The 21,228-nt window shown below is 48.1% G+C and overlaps 2 protein-coding genes across 2 annotated transcripts; both read right to left on the reverse strand.

Annotated features, from left to right (window-relative positions):
• Positions 1-2,535: 2,535 nt before the first annotated feature.
• Positions 2,536-8,694, reverse strand: CFP (complement factor properdin). Its single transcript, XM_037160020.2, has 9 exons — positions 8,090-8,694; positions 7,854-8,004; positions 6,214-6,389; positions 5,637-5,807; positions 5,306-5,497; positions 4,946-5,119; positions 4,503-4,694; positions 4,223-4,334; positions 2,536-2,764 (listed from the first exon to the last, which is right to left on the reverse strand). The coding sequence occupies exons 1-9, from the start codon at positions 8,166-8,168 to the stop codon at positions 2,599-2,601; spliced, it is 1,413 nt and encodes a 470-aa protein (XP_037015915.1). The 5' UTR covers positions 8,169-8,694; the 3' UTR covers positions 2,536-2,598.
• A 4,044-nt stretch (positions 8,695-12,738) lies between these two features.
• ELK1 (ETS transcription factor ELK1) lies at positions 12,739-18,910 on the reverse strand. The gene is made up of 5 exons (XM_037160006.2): positions 18,701-18,910; positions 16,271-16,720; positions 14,968-15,387; positions 14,197-14,298; positions 12,739-14,111 (listed from the first exon to the last, which is right to left on the reverse strand). Exons 1-5 carry the CDS (start codon positions 18,908-18,910, stop codon positions 14,013-14,015), a joined length of 1,281 nt encoding a protein of 426 aa, XP_037015901.2. The 3' UTR covers positions 12,739-14,012.
• Positions 18,911-21,228: the final 2,318 nt, after the last annotated feature.

Genomic DNA, 21,228 nt, shown 5'->3' on the forward strand with positions numbered 1-21,228 from the left:
AGTAGGGCAGGGCCTTGTGGGCCATAGTGAATGATGATAGAAGGTAGAAGATATGGCAAGAAGTAGGCAGATTTGGAGTCTCTTCTGCCTGCAGGATTTTCAGATGAATCATCCACTTACTTACTCATGTGTCCACTCTTCATTCATTAAGTTACTGGCCTGTTAAAACAACATAGTAATGGTGTGGGATCTGGAGTCAGAGTGCTTGCCTTCAAACTGAAAATGATCCTTTGACTTACCTCTAAGGGTGCAAGATGGGATAGAGAAAACTCCATTTTTGTATGTGCTGTGACTTCTGTCAGGAATGTTCTCCCTCACCCTCCCAAGGATCATCTTTGACCAAGGTCTTCAGAAAGTCTCCTCTTCCAGGTCTTGTATTTCATCTCCTTTTCCCCTAGGCTCCCACAGTCCTCAAGTCAAATACCTCCAAAATGTCCTCTACTTCCTCCCCCACCCCAGCCAGCTCATCTCACCTCCAGTCCTTGGCTTTGGACATTCTTTCCCCCCCTCTCCTGGATGCCTTCTCTGGCACTTAATACCCCAGTTTTCCTCACATTCTGTAACTCCCCCCAAATCGGGTATTTCCCAACATTTCCAAGCATGTACGCCCCAGTTTTTTGCTCAGTAAGTGAAGTAAACAAGTTATGCTGGCCCTATGGTGCCCTCTCTGGGGGACAGGAGCAGTTGCAGGGCTACAGACCTTTCTGGCTCCTTACCAATCTGTTGCTAGGCTGCTTCTTCTCAGGGGTCCTATTTCTAGTTTCCTAGTACTTATGGACCCCGTTACCACTGCCTTTCTGCAGGTAGTTCAATTTCTATAAATTAATATTTATAGATTGTTTTACCGAAGAATGAGGATTCCCCCCAGGAGTGTGTCAACTTTGAGGCAGAGGTAAGGCTCCACTGGACTCTTTCCATCTTCTCCAGCAGGAATTTAAAAGAAGGTTCCCAAGAATGCATTTCTTTGTTGTGTGTGTACCTATGTTTATAACACACATATCCATGTTGCCTTAATGTGTGTGTGCACATACACGCCCCTATAACTCATTGTTACAGTACACACATGGTTGTAACTTCACACTCACTGCACAAACTCAATACATCCTCAATTTTTGTACAGACCCATAGGCAATTTACACTGCACACAAACTTCCACTTTCTTGTAAACACATACCTCTCTCATACTCTGTACTTGCAAATGGAACCCCTCACTTTGGCTTATTCCTGCCAAGATGACCAAATACTTATCAACTTTGTCTTCATCTCAATCCATCAACTAGCCCATTTTACACAAGGGAAAATCAACCCAGACAACTGAATGTCCTGACAGACTTCAGGTGTCACAAATCTTCCTTCTGAACCCTCCCACACACATGTGCTCCTCCACCCACAGGACTAAGTCCTAAACTTTGCCCCTGACATGGGGCTTCAGAAATGTCCAGTCCGCTACCTATAGTGTTTGTTTCCTTCTTGGTAAATGGGGATAATAATAATAACCCTCATAGGTTCATTGTAAATTAAATGAATTCATGCTATGGAGGCTTAAAACACTACCAGGCACACAAGTACTAAGTACTAGCTATCACCATAATTACAATTCTTATACTTTGTCTCATTACAAGGGGCCCAGCAATCATAACTGCTAAATGAATGAGCAAGTGCTAAGGGCATTTGTGTCTGGGTTTGTTCCACTCACTGTGGAGACACACACCACTCTGACTCCTCTTCTTCCCTATCCCCCACAATGTCCAGGACTATTGTTAGTAGGTGTTGACAAGATGTTCCAAGGAAAGGATCACCTATTCTGAGTCTGTTACCTTGTTCAGATGTCCTCTCCTTCTACCCACCCTTCTCCACCCCAGATGCCCAGACTTAGTTCTAGTATACAGTAGATGCTAATGAGTGTTGAATGAATGAACAAATGCTAACAGGAATCTGTATCTGGGTTTGGGCTTCTCCTGGCAGATGCGGACTCCAGCTTCTCTTTGCCTCCACCTCAGCTTAGAGCTCTTCATAGGCACTTCCTTGCCACCCCCCACGCTCCAGAGCTATTTGTCACCACTAATTGCAGCATTGGAGCTAGGCTGTTGGACATGCGTAGATGCACATGCTGGTGCAGCAGGGTGCCCACCCCAGCCACGCCTCTGCTGCCTGCTGCTGTTCACCCTGGACTGACGTGGAATCTGCCAGCCCAGAGGCTCTGGCGGGTGGGAACCTAGGGAGCTTTAGGAGGTGGGGAGATGGATAAAGCACGCCAGCCAATCAGAAAGTCCCTGGAAGGGCGGGTAGCCAAACAGGAAACCCATAATGGAGCTCTGCAGAGGGATATACTGGGTGGCCCCAGGAACTAGGGGGAAGAGGAGAGGGTGGGGGCAGACATTGGGGTTCTGGCAGCAGTGAAAGGGTGGAAAAGGTGGATATTTGCCTTCACTCCTGCCAGACTGTGGCCATAGTGGAAAATAGTTTTCCACAATAGGCCACTGTGACTTTATCTGTGCTGTGCCTTTTGGCCTAGAAGATGCTATTGCTCCACTCTTGGGGAAGAGGCTGCTTTATTGATGTCTAGGAGGTTAGGGGTGTCAGAATGGAACAGAGGTGTTAGAGCTTCTCATCCTCAGGGTCTTTGCAGACAGGTACGTGTAGACATGGCCGTTTTTCTTCCACCACCACCTTCTGCCCCTGTAGAATCTCACACACTGACGATGGTTTCCCCCAGAAGGTCACATTCTTCTTTCCTTCACCTTCAACGATGGTAACAGTGGGCCTGAGGCATTAGAAAGGGGGGAATGCAAGGGAGAAGCTCAGGGAAGGCAAGAATGCTTTCAACAAACTCTTACTGAGTGCATATTATGTGCCTAACACTATTTTTACACTGTGAGATATTGGGCAATTTCTTTATCTTCCTTTGTCTCACTTTTCCTCATCTGAAAAATGGGAATAATGGAAGTAATAATAACAATACCCACCTCACTGGGCTGAGTGAGGATAAGTGAGTTACGTTAGGTAAACTGCTCAGAGTTGTGCCTAGTACACAGTAAGTACTCAATAAATGCCAATGATTGTTACTAGTTGACACAAGCTACCTTCTCTTACATCCAGAACTCTCCATCTTTCTCCATTGCCCACTGGAAAACAACCAAATGCTTAGCCCTGACATTCAAGGTCTTATTGTTGTACCCAAATCTTTGACCCAAGGTAATCTCTGCCTCTCTTCCACTTTATCCAGACTCAGTCCCGTGTCCAGAATGGGCTTTGCCTGGGTCATTTCGCCTACTAAGCAAGCCCTCCATTCACTCACATCCTGATTTTCTCAATCAGCCCTTTCCCCATTCATTCCCTTACTCTGCCAAGTCCTTCCTGCCTCCATTCAACACCCTTAACTCATTTTCAGGACTCCTCAAAACCCCACAGCTGGAGAACACTTTCCAAATTGTAGGCTTTTCATGAGATGGGAACAAGCCACTTAATCTAGTAGCTTAATGTACACTATGCGGAAATAAGAAGGGATGAGTGGGTGTTTTAACCCTCTCCCACATCTGGGCTACCCTGGCCATGGAAACACTTTGAGTGGCTAATCACCTGTGTCCAGGACTCTGCTCACACAGTCTCGACACCTTCCTGTCAGGGGTGGCCCAATCAGTTTCCTAACCCCAGGTTCAGGTGGCAGTCCCTTTTCCACATACCAACCATTCCTCATATGCCTTCTGTCAGGGCCCTGCCTACCTGGATCTCTTGGGAGATCCATGGGGTCTGGATTGTGTTTGTCTGCAATTGTTGCCAAAGAGGCTTTAGAGTGCCTGGGCACAGTGAGACACTGAGTGAGACACCGAATCAGCCATGGAGGCATGGGTGACTGAAGCAATGAGTAAGTGAACAGAAGCAGCACGAGTGACTGAGTGACTGTACAAGCCAATCAAAGCATGGGTAACTGAGAGAGTGAGCAAATGGACACAAGTGGGACTGAATAAATGGGAGAATGACTGAGTAACTGAATTAGTGACTTGAGGGCAAAGAGGCTACTGACTCTCCCTTCAATATCTTATTTCTCAGCTTCTTCTTTAGTTTCCCCCACTTCCTGCAGCTGGGAAATGACACTTGGTGGAGCAGGCACCTTAGGCCCATTGATGGAAGCACTGGGTGGGGGTAGCCGACTCTCCTGCTCTAAATGCTGACATAGCAATATCATCACCCCTTCTTAGGTACACTCTGCCTCCTCACTCACGAGAATTTGGGGAGATGGGCCTTGCAGAGGCGCTGGCGGCTGCGGGTGGGGTTCGGTCCACACGGGGGTGTGCACAGCCCCCAGGTACTCCACTCTGACCATGAGCCTTCCCCTGAAATAAGAGGAGGGAGTTACTGAGTCAGAATCAGCGGGTCTTAGCGGGTCTCAGCAGGCTAGTGAGACGGAGGCTACAGGGACATGGGATCCATGGCAGACAGTCAGAAATCTCCACCACTTCATGGGCTGCCCACTCTCACAGGAGAGTCTGGGGAGCACTCACAGAGGCAGCGCTGGATGTTGTAGCAGTGCCGGATATCCTGTTGCTCCCCAGGACATCGATGTCCATTAAATTTGCGGCCCTTGCAGCTCCTTGAGCGTGTCTGCTGGCCTGGGATCTCCTGACAGCTGATGTGTTGCATCTTCGGGCGGACACAGGTGCTCCATTCCTCCCATGCCCCCCATTCTCCATTCACTGCAGAGACAGGAGTAGCAGGGGCTTGCACCAAAGAAGGGAGCCAGCAAGGGGGTTGGTCCCGCGCCAGGAAAGGAAGGAATGAGTGCTGGGGGAGGGAGTGGGGGTGATGAGATGGGGGAATGGGGGAATCAGAGGTGGAACCAAGGCATCAGGGCCAGGAATGAAGGAATTTGGGGCAGGAACAAGGCATCAGAAGCAGAGAAGGGTGGAGATTTAGGCATAGAAATGGTGCATCTTGAGGTGCTGACCAGGGCAGGGCACAGCTGTGTTGCAGATGTGGGTCCGGGTAGCTTCACCAGCACAGAAGGGGCCCCCATGCTGGGGTACAGGGTGATCACATGTCCGCTGTTCTGTGGTCTTGCCTAGGCCACAGGTCACCGGGCAGGGGCTCACAGGGCCCCATGGCCCCCAGCCTCCAGCCACTGTTGGGGGAACAGGAGTGAGGGAAAGGCCACCATGATCTCCCCCCTTCAGACCCTAGACCATGAGGCAGACCATCCCCAAATGAAGAGCTCCATGGTCACGTGGACTAAGATCTATCCCATGAAATGGCAGAGCATCTGTGCCCAAATCAAGAGCAGAGCATCAGAGGCCTTATCTCTATGTACCTGGGCAGGGTGGCAGGCCGCTGCAGGCCCGCTGCTCGTAGGCCGATCCTGGGCATGGCTTCCCAGGGGGCTTCGTGGAGGGCTCAGGCGCAGAACACGTGCGGGTTCGTCTTTCCACAGGCATGTTGGGTCCACCATGGCAGGAGCCTGAGCAAGGGCCCCAGGGGCCCCAAGCAGCCCAGGCCCCGTGTGCTGTGGTGGGGTAGGGTGGGAGGAGGAGGCCAACTGTGGTCACGCGTGCTGAAGTCCTTTCACCCTGGCAGTTCTATGCTATAACACTCAGACCCACCCTGGGTGCCTGCATCAGTGCCCTGTGGCTTCCCTCACTCACTGGGGCAGATCTGCTTCACGTCACAGGCCTCTGACTCCTCTGCCTCTCCTGGGCAGCGGCCTCCACACTTGGGGGCGGGCCGATCACATGTTCGACGGCGAGTCCGGGTCCCTTTGGAGCAGGTGACAGAGCAAGGTGCCCAGGCTTCCCAGTCGGACCAGCCACCTATCTCTGTGGGAGAGAAGAGAAAGGGACAGGATGGAGTTTAGGGGTGTTATTTGGGGTCCTTGTTTCCTCATGTACACCACATCAGCTAATCTTGTCCCCAAATCTTCTGTCACACTTGGTCCACCATCATTGCTCATTTGGACTACTGTAGTCACCTACACACTGATCCCTCTGCTTCACCCCTCATCACATAGACTATCTTCCTCCTGACATCAAGGAGGTCACAACCCAAATCAGATTACATTTCTCCTCCACCCATACCTCATAGCACTCAAAATGAAAGCCACACTTGCCTCCTCCTTGGAGCCTAACAAATATCAGGCACTGCCCCGCCCTCAGGGCCTCTGTCCCAATTATTCCCAGCGCCTAGTAACAGGCAGTGCATGCCTGTCTTGCTGATCCTCCTCACCAGGACAACATGGCTTGTCCTCACAGGTCTGCAGCTGCCACTCGAGGGTCCCAGGCTGCACCTTCTCAGGGCATTGTCCGCCCCAGCCTATGCAGCGCCGGTGCCGCAGCTGGGAGCCTTCGGTGCAGGTCACTGAGCAGGGAGTCCAACTAGACCACACTGACCATTTTGGGGGCCTGCAGAGAGAAGTGTGTGTGTGTATTTATATATTTATATATTTATATATATCTCCCTCCCATCCTGGCCCAAGCTGGCAAGGATAGCCTATAGGGCTGTAGAGTGTGGGCAGGCATAGGCAGGGGTGTGGGACAAATATGTGTGAAATAATGAGAGTACCTACCTCTTAAGGATGTTGGGGGACTGAATGGAAAGAGACAGGCACACAGTAAGTACTTAATAAATATCATTTACCTTCACGGTCGGGGACCTGGGGCCGCTACCCTTTCAAGTCCCCCAAGGATAGTGCCAGGCATACAGTAAGCAAATGTAAGGACTAGGGATCCAGAACTCACGTCAGAAACCCACTGGGCCACCACTGTACAAACAGGAAGTGCTTAAGAGATAGGATCAGTTTATCCCGATGAGCTCAGAGAAATCGTCAGAAATATGCCAGATCTATCCTCAAACACCTGCACAGCATAATGTTAAAGAGATGTGAACTGTTGACATGATTAGAGGTCCAGAACTACCTTAAAAAAACTCATAAGCTTCTTATCCCCAGTGTATCTGGGATATACAGTAAGCAGCTAGAAAATATGTCTGGCATACAGTAAATGCTCAATACATATAAGTGGCCTTCATGACTGCCTTCAGAAATCGTCTCGCTGCCCCTCCCACTGCCTCTGCAGTGCACTTGGTATTCTGGAAGTACTCAGTGAATGTAAAGTGTCATCATAACTAGGAGCCTGAAGCTGCCCTCAGCATTCCCCAAACTCTCTCACCTCCACAATGCATCTGTATACAGTAAGTACTCAACATGAGCTGTCATCACAATTAGGGGACTCGAGCCACCTTCAGAAATACCTGAGTTAGCCCTGACTGCTGTGGCTCAGTTGGTTGCGCGTCATCCTGCAAAGTGAAAGGTCACCAGTTCGATTCCCAGTCAGGGCACACACCTGGATTGTGGGCTAGTCCCGGTTGGGGGTGTGTGAGAAGCAACCAATCAGTATTTCTCTCACACATCGATGCTTCTCTCCTTTTATCCCTCCCTTTCCCTCTCTCTCAAACTAAATAAATAAAATATATTAAAAAAAAAAAAAGAAATACCTGTATTGCTCCCCATTCACAATGCTTCCAGTATGCAGGAAGTGCTCAATATATGTAAGCTATAGCAGTACATTCACTGATGTCTAGAGACCTTTTGAGTATCACAACTGGTGTGGCGAGTTGCTACTGGCATCTAATAATTAAGACGCCAGAGATGCTACAAAACACCCTGCAATGCATAGGTCAACCCCCACCCCAATAATAATTTTCTGGCCCCAAATATCAACAGAACCAAGGCTGAAAAATCCAGAGCTACGGTCATGATCAGGACCTTGGAACCGTCCTTAGGAACCCCAGAAAAGGATAGAGTTGAGTTCTGGGTCACCCTGCAGACAGTCCTTCCTGCCTTCCCCCAACCCCAGGCTCCCCCTAACCTGCATGCCTGACAGAGCTTGCTGCCAGGCTTCTGGAAGGCATAGTTAGGGTTGAGACAGCAGTCTTCCTCACGGACACCTCTCCCCAGGAAGTCCTCACACTTGCCTGAGGATTCCTCATACTGGGTGAAGCAGAGCACAGGGTCTGAGCCTGTAACAGGGTGGGGAGAGGGGGTATGGTCAGGGGTGTGGTGGCCCCAGGCCCCTCTGGGGGCAAGCTGGTCTCACTCACTTACCTGTGGCTGGCAGGGTGAGTAGCAGCAGCAGTGGCGGCCACAGCAGCAGTGACCGAGAGGCCTGTGCTGGATTAAGCATGTTGAGCACTGCACTCCCGCAGCCCCGCCTGACTTTCTGTGAGCTGACCTGCTCTCGGAATCAGCAGGAAAGAGGAACCAGGGGCAGGAGGAACTGGGAGGGCAAAGAGCAGCAGTGGTGGGGAGGACAGGTCTTTACAGCTCCCACCTCTCCCTTGTCACTTCTGCCCCTGTGCCACCTTCTCCACTCAACCCTCCCTACTTCCTGTCTCCCTCTCAGTCCAGTTTTGTTACTGTATCCCTAGCAACTGACGCTCTGCCCAGCAGCCCTTCGGCACTCAGTCAATGGTCTTTGACCAAATTCTTACTGAAGGCAAATGAAGCACAGGAGTTTGGAGCAAGATGAATTTCCTAGCTGTGTAACCTTGGGCAAGTCACTTGAATCTGAGACTCTGTTTCTTCATCTGTAAAATGCACACTCCCTATGGTGACAGGATCAACCTCATGGGGATGTTCAGCAAGGCTGAAAGGAGTGTGTCCCTCCTCATGGGGTGAAGTTAGCATTGAGGTAATTGCTTCATTTTCCATCCTGACTTAACCCACCCTTCTCTTTCCTGAAAGGGAGGTCCCTTGTGGTCAGCATGGGGAAGGGAGGTCAGCACATGGGAAGTGAGAAGGAGAAGTGGCAAGAGTGTGTGGACAATTCAGGAGTGAATTGGAGATGGCCACTGTCCCAGTGGCCCAGCTGGGGACAACCTTAGGACCTGTGGAGGGGGTGGTTGGGGAGGAACTGGCCTGGTCATATTCCATCAGAGTAACTTGGGTAGGTGACACCCTGCTCCCTGAGCCTACATCATAGGGTTTGTTGCCACGCTTGTTTTAAAAAGTCATTAGCACAGTGTCTGGCATATAGTAGATGCTCTGTGTTTGTTACATACTTTGATCCAACATTTATTGGTCACCTATTGGAGCCAGATGCTATTCTCAGTATTGGATGGAGCAGAGAATAAGCCCAAAATCCTGGTCTTCAGGGGGCTTACACTCTAAAAGAATACACAGATGATAAATGTCACCTCCCTGAGGCCTTCCCCAGATACCCTTTTTGTACGGCACCCTTGTCACTCTCTAGCCCAGTGACTCTTAAACCTGTGTGCGTCAGAATCATCTGGAAGGTTGGTCCAATCATAGACTGCTGGAATGCACCTGTTTCTAATCATGCAGGTCTGGAGTCAACAACATGCATTTCTAAGAAACTCCCAGGTAACAATGACGCTGCCGGTCTGGGGACCGCACTTAAAGAACCATCATTCCAGTTCATGACCACTCTTTTCCTTTGTAGGTCTCATCTAGAAAAACTATTCTACATGCTTATTATACTGTTAATATTTAATTCCTCTTCAACCCATTTTCCATGCAGGTAAAACTGAGTTCTATGGACTTGCTATCTTTTTATAACCCTTAATGAGCCATTTTAAAAGAATATTTAAAATAACAATAAGGCATTTAAGAAAGGTAGGAAGGCAATCTCCCCTGCAATTTAGAGTGAGAAATGCTATTTTGCACGAGTAAAAGAATTTGATTTGGTCAGGTTTACTGATAAAACAGAATTTTCTCAAGAATATTAATCTTGTTTTATGGGCGATAAGGTATGTTGACACTGAGATGTACTTGTTTCCTGATAATAGTCGCCCGTTTCAAAAAGTTTGCTTTGAACAAAGAGGTCTTGTTAGCATTCTAAGACTTCAGGCGTTAGCACTATGTTATCTTGTGAAAACAAATTCAAGAAACCTGTACTTCAGGTTGGCTGCTTTATCTAATTATCCGTTGCCCTGGTAATAATGTTATAACTGGTATTTCCTTTGATCCTAAGCTGTATAAATAAATACTCATAAGATTCACTGTGGAAGAGGACTGTCGGTGCTTTCCTCTTCTCCCACATATTTGGGCAATAAAATGACTCTGCAGGTTTCTTATTTAAACAAAGAGTGAGAGTCTTGTCTCATGTAATTATTGTACTGCCACCTTGTATGATGTATTTAGGTTTCTTGTCTGCTGCCCTCTCTCAAATACCAGCTCCACAAGGGTAAGTTGTTTTGTCTGGTGTGTTAACTGCTGTGTCTGCAGGGTCCAAGAAAAATCTGCTGACTGCAGAAATAAATTAAATAAAACTCGAGAGATTCTGTGAACTGCTAAGAGGGAGAGTCTAGATTAGAGGAAAAAATGTGGGTGTCACAGGGGTGGGGGTGGGGGAATAGTCTCAAGTGCCCGGACTGGGTCAGAGTTCTGAGAAGGAGGAAGGGAACCAAGGCAAAGCCCAGGGGAAGTCCGGCATTTCAAGTTTTGCAGAACTGAGGGGAAATGGAGCACAGGGGCTGAGGAGGAGGGGACTGAGAAGAACGAGGACACACAAGGGGATTTTCTCATAGGCCTGGCATATTTACTCCACAGTCTCTCATGCACTCTCATTCTGTGTCGATCATTTTCTCTATTTTTAAACATAGTTACACACACAGTTCTGGATTTGTGGCCTCTACTGCAGTCTCATACAAACAGGCTCACATACATACAGGATCACTCAGCTTCTCAGATATTTACTCACTCACTCACTCACTCACTCACTCACTCACTCACTCAAGGAGTCATTTTCTCTGTCACGCATTTCCGGTCAACAATTATCTCCTACTAACAATTCATACACACAATCATATCTTATAGCCTGTTTCATTCGGCCAACATGACCAATATTTACTCGCACCAGTCAGTTTTCCACGTGCACACAGACTCACACCTTTTGATGTTTCAACCACTTAGGGCACAGGTGGCAAACACAAGGCCCCTGGGCCAAATCCGGCCCTCCACCTTGTTTTATTGGCCCGGCACCTTGTTTCTACCCGGCAGCAGTGCCGAGCTCCTTGCCCCTAGTTAAGGAGTGGTTACATTTATACAGTCCTGAAATCATATTCGGCCCTTTGAAGGCAACTGCAAGGCTGATGTGGCCCCCGGTGAGAACGAGTTTGACACCATTGATTTAAGCTGTCATTTTCTCACATACACAAAGTTACTGATTTACAGCCACCACTAGTTTCTTACGAAGGTTTTTGCACGCGCGCACACACACACACACACACAATCACCATCTCCCCTACTTCTTCATACTCAAGGCCCCATTTCACATATCCAGTTTCTGATTATAACTAAGTTTCACACATACACATAATTACACAGTATCTCAGACACTGTCTTACCTAGTCTCACATTTCTTCTCAAGCAGCTTCCAACATACCAGTCTGAGTTATAGGCTTTAATAACGTCTCTTGCAAAGAGTTTGACACATAGATACACAGCTGGTTTCTCAGACACTGCCTCAGCCACCCATTCAGTGTCATGGTCTTTTTCCCTGTCAGTTTCTGACATCTGTGGCCACTAATCCACAATTGGTACTAGGCTCTCAGTAAGCCTTATACACAGTCTCTCATGTCCATCTTAATCATTTACACCATCATTTTAATCAGTTAGTTTATCATGTAGCCTCAAGCTCAACTATAGCTTTGCTGGTTTCCTGGATACACCAATCACAGTCTCTCAGTGTCCTGCAGTCTGTTTTTCACAAAAATATAGTCTGATTTACACTCTCTTATGAAATGCTTCACAAAAAACCCACACTCTCCCATAACTGCTCAGCACTGACTTTCACACAGCACTGACTTTATTTCTTATCATCTCTTACATTTATGGGGCCTCTTGCACCATTTCAGACACACTCAGTCTCAGCATCATTTTCTCTCTCACTTTCAGTCCCTGAGCCTGTGGGCTAGACTGGAGTAGTAACTGTCGATTAATTTCCTACTAGTTCTAGGTATAGACACACACACACACCCACGTATACACACAATTGCAGCCTCTCATACTCTCCCAGCCCCAGACACTTTTTCTCAGTTTCTCAGTCTTTGCTACTCTCACACAAACAATATTCATACACATAATCATGCATTCTCATTATTTTGTGTCTCAGGCACCCATTTGGCCTCACAGCCATTTTCTCTCATACAATCAACTTCGCACATATGCTCCCATGACTTTAACTGCAACAACAGCCTTATACGAACAGTTTCACACATAATCCATCTCCCAACACTGAGATACCTATTTACATACTGTGAATTTTTGCCTACACATAGTCCCTGACAGGCTGACAGGCTCTCACACCTTGTTCTGATCACTGTTTGTCTCGTTCACCATCACCTGGTGAAACAGTGGCTGGTACGCAGTCCCTACTATCTTCTCATAAATATTACTTCACACGCATCACCAGTTTCTTGTACAGTACCTTAATCACTCATTCATTTGTACAGTGAATTTCTCACACAAACACAGTGTCAAGTTTGTGGTTATAACTTCTACTCTCTCACACATGATTTCACACAGAGATGCACACAACCACAGCTTTCTACAGTTTCTTTTTCACACCCAGTTACCAAACTACAGTCTCTACTACTGTTTCTGATGCAAAGTATCATACTCTCTCTCCCACAGTCAATCTCACACCCTTGTAACCTTTTATACACAGCAATGCCAGTCACACTGAGCCCTCACAGCATCAGGGAAAAAAAAAATGCTAGCAGCATCCAACATCACCTTTAAAAATATATATTTACAGGAACAATTCCCCATTCTCTGGGACTCTTAGAAAAAAAATGATCCATTTTGGGGGAAGCAAATTGAACAGTGGAGACAGGTGTAGCACCGTCCCCCAAATCACCAACCCCCAGGTGTCCAGGCCTGGGCTGGGCTGGTGCTGACAGGTGGTGAGCCAGGAGGCCTTCGAACCCATCCTCTCCAGCCTGGAAATCACATAGGACAGGCTTTACGCCCTTCTATTCCTCCCTCCCAACTCCAGGGACACTTAAAGGGTCCTTTGTACCCGCCCGCAGGAAATTGGGGGGCTGGGAGGGAGCCGAAAATACACATTTGGTATCAAAAATAAACACTTGGGGGCGGCAGGAAGATACATCCCCATCCCTTCCTTCCCACCCACCCCATCTCAGATATAGGAAGAGATGACCCCTCTCCCCTATCGAAAAGCCCTGTTTAAAAATAGATTATACTATCAAAATGGCAGAGGGTAGGGGACAGGGAGACCTGGAGTACTGGCTGGAGGGGTCCCCCAGACGGGGACTACTCCCCCAAATAACCCTCCATTGGGAGGTAAGAGACAGGACCCCAGGAGTTTGGCAGACACGGGAATGGCTTCTCAGGGGCAGAAGAACAAAAGGGGCATTCGTCCCTGGCCAAAAAGGTGGCTGATAAAGGACAGGCTGTCTGAGAAAAAGGCTGGGGGGTGGTGGTGAGAATACCTATTCCGAGGGTGAGTCTGACTTGGTCAAGGCTCCAAAACCATTTAATGGCACAAATTCTTCCCGGACCCTTGGGGACAGCCAGGAATAAGAAACCACAACATGCTAGCTCTTCTACCCACACCCCAAAATGGAGACAGGGCTCCCTCAGCTTCCCAAGGGCAGGCTGAGAAATAAATAAAGAAAGGTCCTTCTCAAGCCAGACCCCAACTGTCTCATCTTGGGGGGATAAAATGTGAAGCTGGAGATGTCCTCACCACTGCCCTGAAAAGGGCTGAGCCAGGCTCCTCCCAGTGGCCTTCAAAAAATAAATAAATAAACCGTCCCCACTACTGTGGTAGGAGACGTATAAGTGCGGCCGCTGGGAGACTGACCAAAAATAGAGAGTAGATAATTTTCCTATGGAAAAATTACTGAGAAATCTTTCTTCCTAAGAAACCCTACCCCACCATGACTATAGCACGAGTCTGTCAGCTGAACTATGTTTCTTCTTGAGACAGCTGGCTGGAGAGAAGTTCAGGGTGTAACCCCAGAAAAGGTGGTGGTGGTAGTCATGGCTTCTGGGGCCCTGGGGAGAGCACCACGGGGGTGGAGAGGCCGTCCACGCTGATGGAAGGGATGTGCACCTGGGCGCTGCCACTAGATGGAAACTGGGGACAGAAATAGAGAGAGGTCATGGATGGGAGCCATGTTAGGTTCTCTCATCCACTCCTAGATGAGGGAAGAGGAGCCTACCTGGAAGGAGAGCTTGGCCGGGCTACGGGGAGCAATGGGACTCAGGGTGCTCCAGAAATGAATGCTGGGGGGCAGCGAGCTGGGCGTCAGCAGCACCGGGGTCTGTGGGGAAGCAGTAGTCAGAGCTCAGGTAAGCGGCGGGCAGGTAGGTGTGTGAGAATGGAAGGAACTTGATACATGCCCCACCAGATATTCTACTAAGACTTCCGAGGTCAGTCCCCGGAAGTACACAGACCTACACCATAACTACCAAGGATGTGTCTGTGATCTCTCTCCAACTTTACATTGACAACCCCTCCCAACTCTTGAAAGTCCACCCCAGCCTCACTGGGTAAGACCACCTACAAGACGCTGTTCACATGAGGATTTCAAACCTCATTAGTCATTATCCCAATAGCTCAGGCTCAACCCCCAACCCTTATATTCCACCTTTTACCTCACAGAACCCGCTAAGCAAATCCCAGGCCAAAAAGCCCTGCTCAGCTCAGGTTCTGCATTCCATGCCCCAACTGAGAAACAGTTCCTACACATGGCCTCTCATTCCTTCATTCTCCGCCCATAAAACTTCCCAGACTTGCCCTTCATTTGACCGAGATCCCTCAGCTTTGGAGCCTCGCTCTTGTCCTTCTTTTATCAACCTGTCCCTGCACTCTCCAGCTCCCTCAGATAACCACATTGGCTCTCAGGATCAACCTAATGCCTCTTAGTCCCCTGCCCCGTGCCAATCCCATTTGCCCAGGGAGCCAGCCCCGCCCCTCCGCAGACACTCACCAATGTGTGCGTAGGTAGCAAGGATGGCGTTAGTGCCGGCCCAGGCGCCTGCAGACTGGAGCCAGTTCCCGATCCTGGAGTCCGTTCGGGTCCTGGCCCACCTAGCAGGCTAGGGCTGAGTGGAAGCTCCAGATCCCGGGGCTTTCGGCCCTTCTGAGGCTGGGGGATCTCTGTGCTGGAAGCTGTGGAAGCCCCGAGGCCGCCCCCGGGCGCTGCCGTCTCCATAACAACTGCAGGAGGGACTTCCCGCCCGGCCCTAGGGGCTTCCGGCACAAACCCCGCCTCCCCACTGGCTGCAGTGTTGAACTCTTCCTTCGGCTCTTCTACTTTGACTTCTGGGGGCAGTGGCCGGCCCACCCCGGGCTCCACATTCAGCTCTTCTGATTTAAGGTTCGGGGCCTCGGGCGGGGTCAGAATGACCTGGGAGAGGAGGGAGTATGTATAGATTGCTGGGGTGGCGAAGCAATGACTTCCCTTGGAAAACAGCACTTGGTACTAGGGGCATAACTGCATATCGAGGCAGGTCCTCCAACAGGATTGGGACTTTGCCAAGGAACTAGGGCTACTTCTGGGGCAGCTTCTTCTATCTGAGGGTTGCCCCTAAGGATGGGATGGGGCAGGACCAGACTCCTGGGGATATTATTCCAAGTCTTGAAAAACCATAGTTCTAAAAAACTTTAAGGACCAGCAGCATTTGCCTCACCTAAAAGCTAATAAAAAAATTGCAAATTCTTGGGTCCATCCCCAACAACCTGTGAGTTAAAAGGCCCTGCAGTTGAAGCCCTGGCTGGTGTAGCTCAGTGGATTAAGCACAGGTCTGCAAACCAGAGGATCGCAGTTCGATTCCCAGTCAGGGCACATGCCTGGGTTGCATGCTGGTTCCCTGCAGGCCAGTTCCCAGCAGGGGATGCATGAAAGGCAACCATACACTGATGTTTCTCTCAGTCTCTCCTTCCCCTCTAAAGATAAATTAAAAAATCTTTAAAAAAATATTTAAAAATAAATAAAAGGCCCTGCAGTTGATTATGGGAGTGGGAAGAAACAGTACATTAAGCAAACACATACGTTCAGGGCACCTAATACAAGTTGGGTGTACTACTAATAGTAGCACACTTAATGTAGCTACCTTCTCAGCATGAGCATAGCCCATCTCCCCAACCCTTTCTCCAAAGGCACCTGCATCCCTCCTTCCACTATCCTTCCACTATATCTCCTTTAATAGAACGTTTACATCCCTTCTCTTACCCTCATTTGCAAATTACACATCCCTCCTCTTACTGAATTTCCATATTCCAGCCCTTACCTGCAGAGGCAGGCCAGCCTCTTCGGCCTCTAGGCAGGCCTCCAAGGGGCTTGGACTGGTGCTCCTGCTCCCTGAAGGGGGCACTGCTGCTCCTGCTGCGGCTGTATTGGAAAGCACTGAGATGGACCTTGGATGCAGGGGCAGCTGTAGCTGTGGCTGCAAGGACTGGATGGTGAAGGTGGAATAGAGGCCTGAGCGCATGTACTCATTCCGGCTGCTTCTTGCCAAGCCACCTGGGCCTGCCACTCCTGCACCCTTGGGTGTTCCTGGCTTCCCGGAGGCAGATTCCCCAGGGACAGCATGTACAGCAGCGGGGGCCACATTTGCCACAGTGGAGGTAATAGACACCTCAGGCTGGGGTGAACAGTCCTCAGTGGAGCACCCTGCAACCTCGGGATAGGACACAAACTTGTAGACGAACTTCTGGCCACTCACTTTGCGGATGATGTTCTGGGAAAGGAGGAGACAGGATAGGGTACCTTAGAAGAAAAGGCCAGGGTGCAAGGAGGGTGTGGCTTTGGGGGACAGTGGAAGGGTATGTCTCCTAGTGTCTTCTCTCAGATCCCTCTTCGGTCTTTTTACATATACCATCCCGCCTCTGTGTCTGCCTCCCCATACGTTCCCCCTCCCAGCCTATTTTTGACATCTCGCACACCTCTCTCAATTTTGGGCTCCTCCCTTCTCCTCCTTCAGTTTCTCCCTCTCTTTCTTCCCCATCCCAATTCCCCCTCTGTATTTTCCCCAGTTTCTCCCCTTTCTCAATTTTCCCCTCCACAATTCTTCTGTGGCCTACTGCCCTTCTCCTCTTCCCCTGTCTCCCTTCCATGTCTCCCCCCATCCGTCCCCCTCCAAGACTCCCTCTGTCCCTTTTCACCTTCATCTCTCCAATTCCCCTACCCCCATCTCAGATAACCCCGCACACACTTAGTGGCTTCTCTCCGTGATGGGGCCCACCTAGGGAAGTAGGTGCAGGAACAAGCTTTCCTCCTGGCTCCAAGAACCAGGGGTGTCTGGTTAACAGGATCAGGCCTTGGGGGTGGCTGCCAGGACACAGGTTTGGAGTCTAGCTAATGCAGTAAGATGGGAACATGAAGTAATTGACATAAATGTTGGAAGAGACTAAAGTAATATAGAAGAATGTGCTACTAATGTATTACTAGTAATGTATTACTAATATAGAGGATTATTTAAAGCTATTGATGCAGACGTTGAACAGGACAAGGTCAGGATGAGGAGCCACATCTTAATACTTTTGTGGAGGTTTAAGCTAAGGCAAATAGAAAATGAAGTAACTGATAGCAACTAGACAAGAACATTAAAATACTAATAATAAATTTGGGGCAGAATCTCAAGGCTGGCTTGGGTGGGTCACAGAGCATGTTGGGATATTTCAGGATGGGTCTGGAGAGTCTGGGATGTTCTGGTGGTCTCAGAGCACAGTGAGGTTGCCTCATTATTAATATTGTTTTGGAGGTTTGAGCTAAAGGAATATGAAAATGGAATAAATGCTATAAATGATTAATGGTGTACACATAGGTCCAGGGCTGTTCTGGAGGAAAAGAGGCTTCCCGACGGGGGTGGTGCTGGGGTACCCTGGGGATATCTTCATGCTGGTCAGGTATGTCACAGGGTGGTTTTGTTTCCCAAAAAAAGTGAAAAGCGGTATTCATTAATGTGGTTTTGGAAGTGTCAGGTAAAGAAATAAAATACATAATTTGTCTAAATATTGGGGGAGAAGGCCAACTCAGCACTGATGCGGAAGTCTGAGAGGATAAGATGAGGAACATTTCAAATTGTAGCTAGAGGAAGAAGATGAAAAAATAAAAGAACTGACATAAATATTGGAGTGGACCACTGTTGCTCTGGGAACACAAGAGGATGGGGTGTGCAGCTGGCATTATATATTTTATTTGGGAGACTTCAGCTAAAGGATAACAAAAGAAAACAAAATAATTGATGAAAAGTTTAAGGGTCTCAGATGATGAGATAAAGAAAAGTTAGCATGATACCCTCATGGAGGTTTTGGTTCAAGAATCTTCAGGATTTCTTATTCTGGAATAACAGCAGATTATGAAAAAAAAAACAAAACTGGGGAGTGCAGGAGTGATCCAGGGGTTCCAAAGCACAGGATGAGAAAAGTCATTATTAATAGTGTTTTTTAAAGTTCTGGCTATAAGAATAAGGTAAGAAAATGAAATGTGTGGGACATGGTGGGACAGCATGACTTTTAAGGTCTTAGCCAAAGCAGTAAGACAAGAAAATAACCGAGATAAAAATGTTTTGGGGAGCCCAGCATTGGTCTGAGAGTAGGGTAAGGGTAAGAAATGGCCAAGTTTAATTTTGGTTTCAAAGTCATAGCTATAGTGATGAAGAAAATGAAATAAATGATATAAATTTGGGGGTCCTCAGCCCTACTTTCTGAGGCCTTACCTTATCATAGTAGTACCGCAAGGCCCGGCTGAGCTTGTCATAATTCATGTTGGTCTTGTTCTTGCGCAGTCCCCACAGCCGGGCCACCTCCTCAGCGTCCACCAGCTTGAACTCACCACCATCCCGTGAGGTCCAGGAGATGATGTGGCCATTGCCCTGTTCTCTCAGCAGCTGCAGCAGAAACTGCCACAGCGTCACAGAGGGGTCCATCGTTGGAGTAGTGTTCACGCCATCCCAGGGGTACCTGGAGGGTAGATGGCTCAGAGCCAAGAGTCTGTGGGCAGGATGGAGCAGAGGTCAGCAGGAGGGAGATTCTTTTCTTGCCATCTTACTTCCACCTCTGTCCCCAAAGCCCATCATCATTCTCTAAAGACCCTCATACTCAAATTCTAAGCTCGTCAGCCCTGCTTTGGATGACCCCTGTAATGGGATGAGACTTTTGGGGACATTAGGAGAATATGAATAAACTTTGCATGTAAGACAAATATGAATCTTTGGAGGCCAGAGGGCAGACTCTAGTAGACAGACTGTAGTCCCTCCGAAGATGTCTGTATCCTAATCTCTGGAAACTCTGAGTATATTATGTCAAAAGGAACTTGGTAGATTGATTTAAGGTTATAGACCTTAAAACAGAAAGGTTATTCTGGATTATTTGGGTGAGCTCAATCTAATCACAGAAACTCTTAATAAAAGCAGAGGGAGAAAGGCAGCTCAGAGAAATGTGATGACAGAAGAGGCAGAAGAGAGTCAAAGCACAAGAGGGACTCAACCTGCCATTGCTGGTTTTGAAGATGGAAGGGTGCTGAGCCAAGGAATGCGGCAGTGGCCTCTTAAACTTGGGAACAGCCCTCGACTGACAGCCAGTGAGGAAACAGGGACCTCAATCCTACAACATCAGGGAACTGAATTCTGTGAACGACCTTAATGACCAGGAAACAGATCTTCCCCTGGAGCCTCCAGAAAGTAACGCTGCCCTGCTGATGCCTGGATTTAGCCTGGTGAGACATGTGCTGGACTTCTGACTTACATAATAAATTTGTTATTTTAAGCAGCTAGGTTTATGATAATTTGTTATAACAGGAATAGAAAACTAATATAATGCCGTTCACCTGAACATTTTCATTTGCATTTTCTACCAAATCGCACATCAACTTTTCCAGGAGGTTCCTTCTGCCAGCTCCTCTCGAAGGCTGTTCGCTCCATGTAGGGCTCCCTTCCTCTGTGTAGAAGTCTTCCTCATCGTTCGAATCTCAGCCCCAGGGGTCTGGCCTTTATGAGGCCTTTCTAGAACTGAATGCCTGCTTTCTTCTGTCCCTCTATCCACACTCCTCAGACCTGTTCCTGTCTCTGTATGTTCTTCTTGATAACAGCTATAACTACCATACCTGCCAGGCACTGTTCTAGTCAGGCAATATGGCCTAGTGGACAATTACCCAGGCTCTACAACCAGACTGCCAGGGTTGGAATCCTGCCTGGTTCTGCAACTTGGTAGCAGTGTGATCCCTGGGCATATTCTTTAACCTCTTTGTGCCTCAGTTTCCCCATCTGTAAAATAGGGATAATAACAGTATCACCTAGCTCATAGAGTTACTGTACAGAATGAATATAATATGTCTGGGGTATGATAAACTGTAAACAAGTATTAGTTTCTGATTTGTTCATAATCCCTTAGCCCCTATTCCAAAAAACTCTAAGAACTGAAGGCTTCTTTATAACCCTTTTGGCAGCAAAACCTGATATGAAACAAAACAAGGCCCTTTGTGGCCTTTATTGATCCTTACTTAGTGTGACTGTTCATACATTTTACTGCAGAAATCTGAATGTGGCTATTTTGGAGCCCACTAAGGCTGTTACATAACATCTTGTATGTGCACCTCGTTACCTTTCTAAAATCTGAGTATTTTGAAATTATGAAACATTTGGCCCCAAGGGTTTCAGATAAGGGCATATAAACCTGTACTGTTATTTTTATAGGTATTGACGCATTTCTCCCTTGTCATGACTCTGGGAAGTAGGTACTTCTGACTGCAAATTTATAGAGGAGGAGACCAAGGCACAAAATGTCTAAATGTTGTCTACAGGCCACACAGCTTTATGTGGCAGAGCCAGGATTTGGACCCAGGCAGCCAGGTTCCAGCTCTTGAAGCTTTCAAACCCTTAGGCTAAATTGCTCTTCACACTAACTGCTACATGCTGACCGCTCTCTTGGCCCATACTGCAGAGGACTGGACCTTCCCGGTCCCCCCCATAACTGCTCTCTTTGCTGAACTTCCTGGTCCTTATGGAATGAGCTTTTGTCAATCAACTGTTCACTGGCTGGGATTGCTGGGTTAAGAATAAGTAAGATCTTCCAAATCAGGTTTAAAAGAACCTCTCTCTATTATTTATAGCTTGATTCTTCAATCTGTAATTAAATATACAGTATGATCCTCTTATGTCTGAGCTGTTTCAAGTTCATTCCAGAGACACAATTTAAGGCAATTACGCAAGCCATAGAGCCATAAAGTGTCCAGATTAGAGAGTCCTGG

Source organism: Artibeus jamaicensis, unplaced genomic scaffold (assembly GCF_021234435.1).
Source record: "Artibeus jamaicensis isolate MK-2021 breed Jamaican fruit bat unplaced genomic scaffold, CSHL_Jam_final contig_60, whole genome shotgun sequence".
Lineage (NCBI taxonomy): Eukaryota > Metazoa > Chordata > Mammalia > Chiroptera > Phyllostomidae > Artibeus > Artibeus jamaicensis.

Bases quoted from the DNA above. Each gene is read 5' to 3' on its own strand.
- CFP (XM_037160020.2), bottom strand. From the start codon at position 8,168: ATGCTTAATCCAGCACAGGCCTCTCGGTCACTGCTGCTGTGGCCGCCA. The intron at 5,808-6,213 runs GTGAGGAGGATC...TCTCTCCCACAG, and splicing joins GGACAAGCCATGTTGTCCTG to AGATAGGTGGCTGGTCCGAC. The intron at 5,498-5,636 runs GTGAGTGAGGGA...ACCCCACCACAG, and splicing joins CGTGAAGCAGATCTGCCCCA to CACACGGGGCCTGGGCTGCT.
- ELK1 (XM_037160006.2), bottom strand. From the start codon at position 18,910: ATGGACCCCTCTGTGACGCTGTGGCAGTTTCTGCTGCAGCTGCTGAGA. The intron at 16,721-18,700 runs GTAAGGCCTCAG...CTCCTTTCCCAG, and splicing joins TGCGGTACTACTATGATAAG to AACATCATCCGCAAAGTGAG. The intron at 15,388-16,270 runs GTAAGGGCTGGA...CTCCTCTCCCAG, and splicing joins AGGCTGGCCTGCCTCTGCAG to GTCATTCTGACCCCGCCCGA.